Below are 13,958 nucleotides of genomic sequence, written 5' to 3'. Positions count from 1 at the left end.
TTACATATCCTATATATGAATTCTTTGTCATATGATTTGCAAATATTTTATCTCTGTCTATGGATTGCTTCTGTATTCAAATGTGACCTGTATTTTGATCTGTGTTCCCTTTGGCTTTGGCCTCATTATTCATGTTCCTGCCTCCTCAGTACAGTGAAAGACTGCCATGCACTCACTTGCCCATAATAATGATTAGCTTGTTCCTATCTGATTTTCTGGAGATGTGGGAAGAGACAGGAAGATGCTTATGTGGATGGTCTGTGGGTCTGGAGTGGTCTCAATGGGCTTGATAGGCCTCCAGGGCTCATCTTCAGCACTTTGGAAGAATATCTGTGCTCGACAACCATTTGAAGGTTGAGATGTTAGACTGTGATGAGTTCTAGAGACAGCAGGGCTGTGCTCTGGGTCTTTTGGTAAATTTGATTCATGGTTTCTCATTTCTGAATGGATCCCAGTTGCTAAGAGGAGCCTTTCTTTTATTTCCTTCTAAACTGTGTCCCCTACCTTTCCTCCTCTTTGCTCAGCAAAGAGAATGGGCTTTGGAATCAGACCTTGTGTGTATGTATTTAGTACGTATTTATAAGAGTGTAAGTATTTTTTCTAGTTAAAAAGTAACATAATCTCATTATCAAACATTCTGATAATATACACATATATAGTTTTAGAAAACGTATACTCTCCTGTGTCTTGACTGTGATGGCAACTATGCAACTGTATGCAATGGTCAAAACTCATAGCACTAAAAGGGTACATTTTGTTGTATATAAATTGTATTTCAATAAACCCGACTTTAAAAAATGTTCCTTTAAAACAAAGTCTTAAATTTCTTCATTGATTTTAAATTAGTCCTTCCAACTTCTCTCAAGCTTTCTTATCCAATTTATCTCTTTTCTACATTATTGAGGCTTTTTACCTTTGTGATGCTGTTTTGAAAGCTTGTTTAGCTCTCCTGTAAATTGTCATACTGGATTCTTTGTTCCCATTCTCCCAACTTTGCTGCATATTTTATTCCCTTGAATTGACACTCTGTTGAGCTAGCCTCAGCTGTGCTTAACAAACAAAATGTATGGCTGTTTCACTTGCTCTTTTTGTGCCAGTAGAGGTCTGATCAAGGCAACTAATTGTAGTGAGCAAGATAAGAGAAAAGCTGATCCTGAGCCCTTGTGTCATGGTTAAACAGAACTCCTTTAAAATCTTCTAGGTTGTTGCTTCCACCACGAACATAGGACTTGGAACAATTCTTATGTTCAAAAATAAGTGTAACACAAGCCCACAGTAGAACCTGTTATAGCTATTTGTTGCAACTCCTTTAAAAGATGTTCAGCTATTTGAGGATGTATGCTGATCGTATGTCCTAATTTTCTAGGACAGTCTGAATTTCAAATATTTCATGCCAAATTCCCTCTAAGACACTCATATTCAGTATAACAGATGATGTATCTTGATTTGGTTTCATAAAATACAGTTGACAGATTAATAAATTTATTCATTTGTTCTTTAGCTATTTTTCCATTCTGCAAGTATTTACTGAGCATCTACTACTGAGTGCCAGGCTCCGTAGTAGGCTCTGGAGAAAGAGATACATAAAATCATTCTTGAGAAGTTAATATTGGAGATAGATAGACAGGCTAAGATATGAATTCAGTTCCTCCAGGGCATGATAGCATACAGGAAAAGCCCAAATCTAAGGCAATTCCTGTACCATAAAATTTATTGAGAAAACTTTTCTACTTTATTGTGTGTATGTATATATTTTAATCATATAAGTAATATAAAGTTGTTTTCTAATACTAGCATTTGGAAGATCTCATTAGACCACTATCTATAAAAATATTGAGTATTTACATACATGTATTATACACACGTATATGTTTTTTAATAGGAGATATTGCACTCTATTCTCAGTGCTTTTGCTAGTATAGCTTTTGGTTAGAAATCTTCCTCTGACTAGCTTGACAACATTGCAATTACTTTCAATAACAGCTGGCAGGTAATGAATTCTGCCAAATGTCAGGTAATTTGCACACACCCTTTCTAATGCTCATACAATTCAGTGGAGTAGGCATCGTTCTCTGCATTTTATAGACTAGGTGGAGACGGGTTTTACAGAAGGTGAGTGACCTGTCTGGAGCCACCAGCCCACTGGAGGTGGCAGGCAATCTAATCTGCCTCTGCCTGACTGAAAGCAGTGTGCTCTTACGCTCTTCTCCAAACCACACAGCCCTCATTGTTGGCATGCTTTTAACTCTGTATCTGGGAGGCATTTATTTAAATCTCTGTGGCCACTGGAAAAGAAAGTGAGAAAGAGGGAAGTAATTAGGATGCAGTTACTGCCAAAGCAACCCTTGTAATCCAATATTCTTGCTGCAGCCAGAGTGTTCCCTTTAAATGCCAGTTGGGCCATGTCTCTCCACTGCTCTGAACCTTTCTGGTGCTCCCATCAGTTTGAGGCACACCAGCCCATTCTTATTTATCCAGCTCCATGTAGTTGTACTTTCACCTGGAGCCACCTCAGCCACGCAGGGCTCTTTTTGTCTTTTTCTTCCTCCTACGTGCTCTCTCCCACTCCCGGGCCCTTGCTCACAGATCCTTTTGCTTGGAATGCTCCCAGACGCCCTCCCACCTTCTTCCCATCCATTTAACTCTGTCTGTGGCTCTCAGAACCCTGTGGCCCCCTTTAGAAAGCCTGTCCCTGCTGTGCCAACCCTCCTTACATATCCTCACATATGCACCTGCATCCCTCTTCATGGAGGCCATTATTAGGTTGTAATTTACAGATAGATGCAATCGGATTCTCTGACAATGTCTCCTCCGGTTCTAGGAAGACAGAAGACAGGAACTCTGCAGCTTTTGCTTACCTTATTCCAGGCCTTAGCACTGTTTGGACAAATGGTAGGCACTCAAAAATAATTGTTGAAGAAATGAATCCTTCAGATCTCAGTCTTTCCTGTCACCCCCACTAGATTAGGACCCCCTGTCCTACTGTCATAGGACCCTGAACTTTTCCTGTCTAGCCCAGTGGCTATATACTTGTCTGATTATTTGTTTATGTATCTCCTCCCTGAGGGTCTCATGGAGGCAGGATCTGTGTTTACTTTCCCCACCATTTGAGTTTAGCACAGTGGCTGCAGAAAGTATGCCTTCAATAAATTTTTGTTGGATGAATAAGCTTGGGACTGACTGATCTAAAAGGGAGTTAATCAGAAGCGAGAGTGTCAATGTTACAAAAAGTGGCTTATTATCTAGTAATTCAAACTGTATTAATTAATCATCTAGTAATATTATTAGCAAGTTCTTAGCTGAATAAAACATTATTGCTACAAACAATGGCTAATAAATCCCCTTCCTATAATAGAATCAGCTCTCTGGTCATGAAGGTAAATTACTTCTGTTCTAGGCAAAGGCTGATTTTCTATGAGAAGGTTAAGTTTCTGCAGTTCTCCTTCGCAGAACCCCTTCCCAGGCCCTGGGACGGGCCTTTGCAATGTGTACACTGGGTCAGATGGTTTTTGTAAAATTGGCAAAAGGGATTTTAAATCACAATTACTCGAGGCCTCTGACTTTCCTTTCATCATCTTGTCAGGGGGATTAGAGTGGCCAAGGGTATCCTGGGGCTTTGGCCAAGGGGAAGTTGAGTTGGAGACATATTTAGTTTGACTTTTGTGGGATATATTTATGTGGTTCATAGACACTTCTGTGTATAGTTATTTCTAGTAGTCCCATTGTCAGAATGGCTTCTGGGCATAACCCTGCTTTCCGCTGTGACAACTCACCTGATATTGTGACACAAGGTGATGGCCATTATCAACAAGGATCCTTCTGAATCACATGCTTTGGAGCTGTAGGTGTGGAGTTATTGGTAGTGGCTTCTCTCTTATCCCTGTACTTCCTAATATTTTTTTTCTTGAAAATGACCTTTTGATCTTCACTCCCCCAGTCCATCCACTAGCGGAGTCAGCCTCTGATTCCCTGCCTTATCATCCTTTCAGGTATCATCTGAAATACCTGGAGGGACTCCTCTTGTGGATGAGAGGGGTACAAATGCTTTGCTTGTGGTATCAGCACAATCTTCATGGCAGAGACATCTCACTGGGCACCTTCTGCAAGTCATCCCTCCCTGCTTCCTTGTCCTTCTGATATCATCTGTTGGAATGTGACTCTTGGAATCCATAGGCCAAAAGGCTTGCTGCTGTCTCTTCAAGATTCAAAACAAACCTTCAAAACTGTGCCCTTATAAAAACACTATAGTAATAAAAGGAAGACAACAGGGTGAGAAGGAGGCAGAGAGAGAAGAAAGGGGGAAGAATATTAAGGATGGGGTTTAAGAAGATTAGGGAAAATGATGATGATGGTAGTAGATGGATGGTTGAGAAAGATGCAGAAAAGAAAACAAATCTGAGATCTTCCTTTGCTAGCTATGCATGTGTGGATTCAGGTCACAATAGAACACTAATGAGAATCCTTATCCAGAGTTGGTTGCATGTCAGGTGCCAAGATAAGGACATCACACGCATCATCTCTCACCTGGATCATGGTAGTCGTTTCTTAACTGGTTTCTTTGTTTCCACCCTTACCTTCCTAAGCGTATTCTCAACCCAGCAGCCAGAGAGATTCTATTAAAGTGTATGTCATGCCATGCCACTCCTGTGCTCAAAACCCGCCAGTCTCCTACTCTCTGACCTCATTTCCCTCCACTGTGCTCCACCTTCGGTTGGCTCCAGCCACACTCACTGTTCCTCAAACATTCAGGTTTGCTTCTGCCTCAGGGCCTCTGTGCAGACTGTTCCCTCTGCCTGGAAGGCTGTCCGCCTGGTGTCTACCTGTCACTTTCATGTCCATAGAGTCACCTTCTCACTCAGGCTGTTGGTCACTCCATCTAAAATAAAAGCCCTCCCCAATGCTGCCGAGCTCTTTCCTTGTAACATGATATATAATTATATATAATTAAATATATATATGATATCTATTTATTTTTGTTGTCTATCTTCTTCCACTGGAACGAAAGCTCTAGGGCAAAGATTTTATTTGCTCACTGCTGTATCCCCTGTTCAAGGATAGTGCCTGGCACATAGTAAGAGTATACTAAATATTTGTTCAACAAATGACTCCATGAGGTAGGGAGATAGGTGCTGTTTTATGTTTTTTTTGTTTGTTTGTTTTTTTGTTTTGAGACAGAGTTTCACTTTTGTCACCCAGACAGGAGTGCAGTGGTGTGATCTTGGCTCACTGCAACCTCCACCTCCCGGGTTCAGTGATTCTCTTGCTTCGGCCTCCCGAATAGCTGGGATTACAGGCACCCGCCCCCACCCCTGGCTAATTTTTGTATTTTTAGTAGAGATGAGGTTTCACCATGTTGGCCAGGCTGGTCTCGAACTCCTGACCTCAGGTGATCCGCCTGCCTTGGCCTCCCAAAGTGCTGGGACTACCGGTGTGATCCACTGTGCCCAGCCAGTGCTATTATTAAGCACATTTTGTAGATGATAAAATTTGGACTTACAGGTGTAAAGTAACTTGCCCAAGATTGTATGGTTAAGTGAAAGAGCAAATGTTGAACCCAGCCATGGCTGTTTTTTTTTTTTTTTTTTTTTTTTTTGACGGACTCTTGTTCTGTCGCCCAGGCTGGAGTGCAGTGGTGCAATCTCAGCTCACTGCAACCTCTGCCTCCCAGGTTTCAAGAGATTCTCCTGCCTCAGCCTCCTGAGTAGCTGGGATTACAGGCGCATGCCACCATGCCTGGCTAATTATCATATTTTTTTTTAGTAGAGATGGGGTTTCACCATGTTGGTCAGGCTGGACTCGAACTCCTGACCTCATGATCTGCCCACCTCAGCCTCCCAAAGTGCTGGGATTACACGCGTGAGCCACTGTGCCCGGCCAAGCCATGGCTGTTTTTAAAATCTGTGCTTATAAACACCTCACTGTCATGTTGTCTTCCTCTTGCTACAAGCAGCTGAGCTTAGTATAAGAAAATAGCATTTCTCACACCAGTCTTTCTTTATGGTTAACCAGACCACTAGAGCTTCAGATGGCCTTCCTGGGTTGCAGGTTGAGTGTTTGTTGACAGAAAGGGGTAAAGAACAAAGTCATAATGCATGTGATATATGGGGAAGTGAAAGAACAACTTTAGTCCATTTGGTTAAGAATAGGAATATGAACTTATGAGGCCAACCTCACCTGGGGTTTCTGATGTGGGAAGGGGCTGCCTCATCAGTGCAGGGTCAACCATAAGCAGGCATGGGCACTGGCAGAGCAGGGGCACCAAAAGAATCAGAGTAACATTACGTGGGTAATAGTTGGCTATTTGATATTTTCAAAAACATCTAAAATGTGTCCTTGTAGGAAAAACCAGAACTTTGCTGGACTTCCTTATAGGCATGTGCATGATGGCATTGTTTCCTACATTAAATTACATATGGAAGCACCATCAACTTTGCAGTGCCCAGAGTCTCTGAAGGTCTTAATCTGGCCCTGCTGATCATGGCTGATAGGGCAGTGAACTCATTTCCTCTATCATATACTTTCAAATATGTGTGTGTGTGTGTGGGTGGGTGGGGGAGTCCCATTATGTAATGAGAGGTAAATGGGATAAGAACAGTTTCTGTGTAAATCCTTGAGGAATAATAGTGGTCTTTGGGGAAGGTTGGTCTAATTCAGTTATTAACATTAGGGTTAGTGTTCTGAAAAGTTCCTATTTCTCCTTCAACACCTTCCCTGCTGTTACCTTTGTGAAACTTTCTTTTCCCAGTTCCCTGCTCTCGCCTCCCCCAGCAATCATCCACCCCTCTTCTGTGCAAAGTATTATTATATTTATCATGTTACATCATGCTTCCTTGTATTCACTTCTGATTCCCTGTGAGGCTCAGAGGTCCTGGAAACATATCTCTTGTTCATTATCTTATCTCATTCATCTTTGTATCGAGCACAGTCCCTGAGACCTACTGGAGGCTCTGAGATTATGCCGCAGACAGTTAAAACCAGACTCTGGAGGCTAGGGGAGTTTCTAAGAAAAAGATGTCCTTTGGTGACTCCACTTTTAAGACATGTCAGGTGTCTAACACTGCCCCCACCCCCAGCAGGATAGATGAGCTTGAGCTCCTCATTTCTCCTCACAGCTTTTCTGCTAGGCTGCTCGGTGACTCACAGCAGGAAGAGGAGGCATTGGTGCTAAACTGTCCCCTAACACCTCCTCCACCATGCACCAAAAAACCAAAAATCACAAAAAAAACTAGCTGAGATACCTTTGGGTTGCCAGGCCCATCACTTTCGGCATTTCATTTCCTTATTCTATAGAAGTCATGAGTTGAAATGGGAGACATAAGTTTCCTTCAGACTCTAAACTCTCTGAGTCTTTGATTCTACTGCTGGGCAATGGTCAGCTCATACTCCTGCCCTCCTCCCACTCTGCAGAGCAGATCAGGCCTGGTTCCCAAGGAACAAGACCTGCACCCATCCCAGCCCCTGGGGCTGCCCTTCTGTAGTATGTCTTTCCTTGCTATCTGCCTGTGTGCTCTCCTGCTGTACCTTTCGTTCTATGGATCAAGCCTGCTCTCAATGGCCATTTTAACCAGATTTTATCTCTGTAAAAATGGTAAGTGATAAATTTAGAACATTACATATACCGTGATGCTATTTATGTGTTTTATTTTAAACTTCATATGCCGGCCTTTTGTCTGCTTGCTCTCAAATCCATTCCAGACCATCCTCTATCTGGGCTTTGTATCCTTGGGAACTACTTTTTCCAGGCTCATTTCCAGACCGGCTAAAGAGAGCCAGTGACAGACACTGGAGAATGAGGGTGAGAAGAAGCCAGGTTATGTCTCCCTTTCTCCCTGCTTTACATGATGTCTGATAGGTCTCGTCCATGTCTCCACCTACTGCCAGATAGCCTCTTCCTCCACTGCTCCCGATTTAGCTGGAAGTGTTGCCATGGTCCCAGATTCTTCCAGTTGACCCAAGCTCCTGGGCTCTGGTCACTCCGCTTCCTCCCTCTGTCCCTCCAGCCCCAGGGTTGATAGTGGCTTCCTGCTGTTCTCTGGCCACTGAACTCCCCCACCATCTGTGTTAAATTCCCTCTGTTTGCAATGTCATATCTAGCACAGCTCTGCCTTCTGATTGCACTCTGACTAAAACACTCTGAATTGCACAAAACCACAAATACTTGAGTATTCATCTGAATACACATGTATGAAAGCACATAATGTATGAAGATATATACATGTATGAAAACACACAGGAGAAGATCTAGAAGTTTACACATGAAACTGTTAAGAGCGGAGCATATGTCTGGGAAAGGAATGGGACTGGGCTGGTGTGGAGTTGTGAAGGGGGACCATGGCTTTTTAAAAAGTAGCTTTATTGTGGCATCATTTACATGTAAAAGACTGTAGCTTTTATATGAGTTTGAGTTTTTTACAATGAACTTGTATTCACATGTTGTTTATATAATATGAAAAATAACTAGTTAAAAATATTAACAGCAGAAGTGGGGAATATATTAAGTGCTTTAGCCTAAGCTGTAAGCCATGTAGGGAAAGCTCTGCAGAGCTGCTGACATTCATAAATGTTACTATTTACCGTGTTCCAGGCACTATGCTAGGCCTTGAAGGGCTATCAGTGAACAATATGGGCATGATCCCTCCTGTGTTATCTGCAGTAATTAAATACACAATTTGTGTCAACCTTTATTCATTATGAAGAAGTAAAGAAGGCAACACCAGGCCTAATCTAGGCAGTATAGGCTTCCTTGAGGCCATGACTCACCAGCTAACACCCAAAACTGAGTAAAAACAGCTTAGTTACTGGAGAGACACGCACAGGCAGTGGGGGACAGTCAAGCTGAGCTGATGCTGATTGCTTCCCTGGTTCCTATGCTCAGGGAAGCTGTTCTAACAAGAGAGAGTTCTTTAGAAGGTGTTTCTCATTGGAAACTGGTGGAGGTGTGGGGGTCGCCAGTCCATTGGAAGTGTGTGTAAATTCTGGGAGGAGTCTGTCAGGGCCGTCGCCATGCCTCCCACAATGCTGGACTCACTGTCTGCACCCTGGGTGGCTCTCGCCTGAGAAGAGGAAGCCAGTGGCATGCATCTTGCAGTGGTTGACAAGGCTGTTTGAAGGTGGCTCAAAAGCTAAGGACACTCTGGAATCAACAATGATGCCAAAGGTGCTGATGTCTATCAACCCCCTCTTCCTTTGATAGGAGCAACTGACACTTCTCTCAGTCTTTAGCATAGTAGCATACAATGTTCAGGATGAGTCCTCGGTTCATCTTCCATCCATATTTCCAGCCATAAGTTCTCCTTGAAAAGAAATGCTGAAACTTGTGGTTAAAAGGTACTCATGGCACAGGTTTCATTCTTCCAGAGCTTGTATTTTTCCTCTTTTTTGCGTAATTCAATTCAAACGTTTTTTGCTTGAGTCTCGGTTTAACAAATTTATAGATGTTTTGGCTATGGCTGTCATCCCCTTTTTTTATTAATCTCCTTATTTTCACCAATCTCCTTATTTTATTGTAAGCCACCAATTTTTTTCATGAGATTAGATTACTTATAAAGTAGCCCATTAATTGCAATTATAGTTTAATTACAGCATGTCTAGGTCTCTCCAGACCATATAAAATCAGGTTACATTTCCTTTTGATGTCCAAATTACAAAGGTAACAACATGCTCTTAGCTTGACCTCAGTGTCCTCCAGCTATTTCTAGGCGTCTCCAATGGGGTGTGTCATTCATGCTTATAAACCAGCTGCCATAACCGCATGAATCTACCTGGTCCTTTCTCTCCTGCTCTGGTTCCTCCTGGTCTCCTTTCTGCAGGGCCACATGGAAATCCTCAGTGCTGTCACAGCCCATCATGAAAGCAGTGCTGATTAAGCTCAAAACACAGTGCTGCCCTGTGCTGCCTGGTGGGGGTGAGGGGAAGCCGGTCCATTGGAAGTGTGTGTAGATTCTGGGAGGAGTGTGTTAGGGCAGTTGCCATGCTTTCCCCAGTGCTGGACCCACTGTCCATACCCCAGGTGACTCTCACCTAAGAAAAGGAAGCTAGTGCCATGCATCTTGCAGTGGCCTGCCAGTCCAGCCAGTCCTCAGGTTGTCAGAGCAGAGGGGGTTTTATGCACAAGCAGGGAAAATGGCCTCTCTTCTCAGCTCTGAGCTACGCTTTGTCACCTGGGAGCTGAAGCAATGATGCTTGGAACAGAGAACCATAAAGGGTTTTTTTGTGGACAGTTTCCCTACTTTCTGGCTCGTATGCATCTAACCATTGGGGTCTAAAACCAAATCCAAAGAGCTAGGAAGGAAGAGAATCCATACCATCCTTCCAACCTCCTCCTCTTGGTTCTCAGCTGTCTCAGCAACACTTGGTTCTACTCCCCAGGTCACAAAGCAAAACTTCCCAACCATATCAACAGAGACAAACAGATACTCTTGTGTCTGCGAGCATGTAAGTGTGCTGATGGGTGTCTATGCTAACAGTCTACAATTAGGTTGGACTGGTCAAAATATATTTTATATGCTACTTAATAGTTTTAATTCACTCTAATAACTGAAATATCTGGTTTTAAGTAGATTCTGAAGAGAAAAGCTCCACGTTACAATGTCTTTCCCCAAAAGACAGAACCTACATACACGTTGATGTCATGTAATTCACAGGAGCTGCCAACGGGTAAGAACCTGTTTGTTGTGGGAAGAAACAAGAGCTCCTCCCCACTTCCCGTGCAGGGCTGGGGTACGTAGCTGTGGTTTACGAACAAGGCCTGAGGTCTAGCAATGTTCTTGCACATGTGAGGCCTGGTTTTGCCTCAAAGTAGAACTTCTGAAACAGAAAGTTTCCTTAGCCCCCTCGCAGGACATGCGACAGATGTGCGGTTCGCCTGTTCAGTGTTCCACTGCTCAAACCCCTAGGGGGAGCGTGCAGACAGGCAGGTCGTGGGGAGCTCCGAACAACTGACATTTTTCTCCGTCTTTAGTAGAGGAGCGTGGAGTGTTAAAGACGAGTCCTTGGTTCATCTTCCATATTTCCAGCCATGAGTTCTCCCTGAAAAGAAATGCTGAAACTTTTAGTTAAAAGGTACCCATGGAGCTCCGACCTAACAGCAGTGCCTAGGGTTGTCTTTACAGCTCCCGAAGCCCCAGTGGGCGTGTATTACTGTGTGCTCTTTCAGTTTTGTCATCTGCAGGCCAACTTGTGTTAATCAGCTCAATTAGACCCTCTGCCTTATCAAAAGGACAGAGGGCTTTCTGTATCCTCAGTTCTTGCCCTAGTGTACCAGAAAGAATCGGATAACACGTAAGCTTTGGAAGATGGGTGCAAAGTTTTATTGAGTGGTGGAGGTTGCTCTCAGCAAGGTGGATGGGGAGCCAGAAGGGGGTTGGAGTGGGAAGGTGGTCTTCCCCTGGAGTCAGGCTGTCCAGCGGCCAGACTCTCCTCTGACTGCCCCGACCGAATTTTCTGCCTCATCTTGTCTTAAGGGCCTGCTGTTGTCTGCTGGTGACTGTCGGTGTGGTCTTCTGCACCTCTGCTCATCTCAACGTCCAACTGCTTGTGTCCATGCCCACTAGGGTCTCGGGGATTTTATGGGCACAGGATGGGGGTGTGGTGGGCCAGAGTGGTCTTGGAAAATGCAACATTTGGGCATGAAAACGGGGTGCCTGTTCTCACTTAGGTCCGTGGGCACAAGCCTGAGGGTGGAGCCCTGGCCAGGAATTCTGCCCTTCTCTACCCAACACTTCTCTGTCCACCTCCTGTCACTTCTACTGTTTCCTGGTGAAAATAGTAATACTGATAATGAGTTGGGGTGGGACGGTGACCTCTCAAAACATTTATCATTTTCTCATTTAACAATGATGGTGTCACTTCCTGTTAGGGGCTTTGGGTAATAAAAATACTTTAAAAAAAATATAAAACATAGGCCAGGTGCGGTGGCTCACGCCTGTAATCCCAGCACTTTGGGAGGCCGAGACGGGCAGATCACAAGATCAGGAGATCAAGACCATCCCGGCTAACACGGTGAAACCCCGTCTCTACTAAAAATACAAAAATTAGCTGGGCGAGGTGGCGGGCGCCTGTAGTCCCAGCTACTTGGGAGGCTGAGGCAGGAGAATGGCGTACACCCGGGAGGCGGAGCTTGCAGTGAGTGGAGATCGCGCCACTGCGCTCCAACCTGGGTGACAGAGCGAGACTCGGTCTCAAAAAAAAAAAAAAATAAAATAAAATAAAATAAAAAAAAATATATATATATATAAACATTCTCTTTGGAAATTTACAATTAAAAAAAAAAAAAAACCAACACGATTCTTTAGTGAGTACTTATCCAGGCACTGTTTAATTTATACTCAACATGGAGCCTCTCAGTCAATTGTCACATAAGGTAGAAGCTACCATAGCTTCATTTTATGAATGAGGAAACTGAGGTGTAGACAGGTTGAGCAGCTCGCTCAAGGACACAGCAGAGCCAAGATTCAGACCTGGATATCCAGATGCTGAGACTTTTGCTGTTATCTGATGCACTGTTCCCTTCATCTCCTTTAATTAAAAATTCTAAGACTTTTGCCAGTCAGTTCATCAAATTCCCGTCAGTACGTATTTGAACACAGCGCAATCTGTAAGTTGGTGTAAAAGCAGTCATTGACTGGCAAGAATTCTAAGGGTAATCTCATCAAATTACAATGTTCCATCTTTCTGAGTAGAAATTTGGGTTAAAAGCTTTAAATTCTTAAAAGATAACACAGCCTCTAAAAAAACCCTACCACTGGTTATATTTATATCTACTTGTGTTACGATATGGAAACTTAGTTTTATAAGTAACTGCCAACCTGTCTTCCAAAGTGGCTGTATCATTTTGCATTCCCACCAGCAATGAATGAGAATTCCTGTTACTCCTCACCCTTGGCAGCATTTGGGATTGTCATATTCTGGATTTTGGCCATTCCTATAGGTGTGTGTAATGGTATCTCATTGTTGTTTTAATTGACATTTTCCTGATGACAGATGATGTGAAGCATCTTTTCATATGCTTATTTGCTATCTACGTATCTTCTTTGATGATGTGTCTTGTCAAGCTCTTTGGCCCACTATTCAAAGGAATTGTTTTCTTATTTTTGAGTTTTAATAGTTTAAATATAGAGAGAAATAAAGGAGGTCTGTTTACTAATCAAGATGTATAATCATTTTAAGAGCTAGTTGATAGTAAATATAAGTTATTTTCTCTAAATTTGATAATATAGAAATCTATTTCTAATATAATAATAGTGAGATATTGTATTCTTGTAGGGAAATTTTTTCTAAAAAGCATGGCAAAGCTCTGATGATTCTATAATGGGCTCAAAGCGTTGGATTTGTTAGATGTTGATGATGTTGATGAGTTACGATCTAACATCATCTAACATGATCAAACATGATCATCGTCATGACTCATGATGAGAGAGAGCACAGCATAGTGGTTAAGAGTATGGATGCTGGAGTTCAAGTCCCAGTGTTGCCACTTATTATTTGTGTGACATTGGGCAAATTACTCAACCAGTCTGGCCTCAGTTTCCTAACCTGAAATATGGGGAGACCAATATTACCTACCATTGTGGACTGAATGTTTGTGTCCCCCAAAATGCATATGTTGAACCCCTAACCCCCAGTGTAGCTGTATTTGGATATGGTGGCTCTAAGAAAGTAATTAAGGTTGAATGAGGTGTTAAAGATGGAGCCCTGATCCCATAAATTAGTATCTTCATAAGAAGAGACACCAGAGAGCTCACTCACTCTGAGGAACACAGAGGAAAGGCCAGGTGAGCACACAGTGAGAAGGCAGCTGTCTGCCACCTTTGAGGAGAGCCCTCACCAGACACCAGCTCTACTATACCTTGGTCTTGAACTTCCAGTCTCTGGAACTGTAAGAAAATAAATGATTGTTGTTTAAGCCACCTAGTCCATGGTGTTTTGTTATGGCAGCCCAAGCTGACTAAGATACCTGC

General features: G+C 43.0%; 1 protein-coding gene across 1 annotated transcript in view; it reads left to right on the top strand.

The window, feature by feature from the left end:
* The first annotated feature begins 7,568 nt into the window (after positions 1-7,568).
* HERPUD2 (HERPUD family member 2) overlaps positions 7,569-13,958 on the top strand; it is a 95,013-nt gene continuing 88,623 nt past the window's right edge. The window contains exon 1 of the mRNA XM_050785486.1: positions 7,569-7,588. Coding sequence (XP_050641443.1) covers positions 7,586-7,588 — 3 coding nt within the window. The 5' untranslated portion in view covers positions 7,569-7,585. The remainder of the gene's footprint in view (positions 7,589-13,958) is intronic.

This window comes from Macaca thibetana, chromosome 3, assembly GCF_024542745.1.
Source record: "Macaca thibetana thibetana isolate TM-01 chromosome 3, ASM2454274v1, whole genome shotgun sequence".
NCBI classification, from domain to species: Eukaryota; Metazoa; Chordata; class Mammalia; order Primates; family Cercopithecidae; genus Macaca; species Macaca thibetana.
Note: the sequence above shows the minus strand (reverse complement) of the source record. Positions and strands in the feature narration are given on the sequence as shown.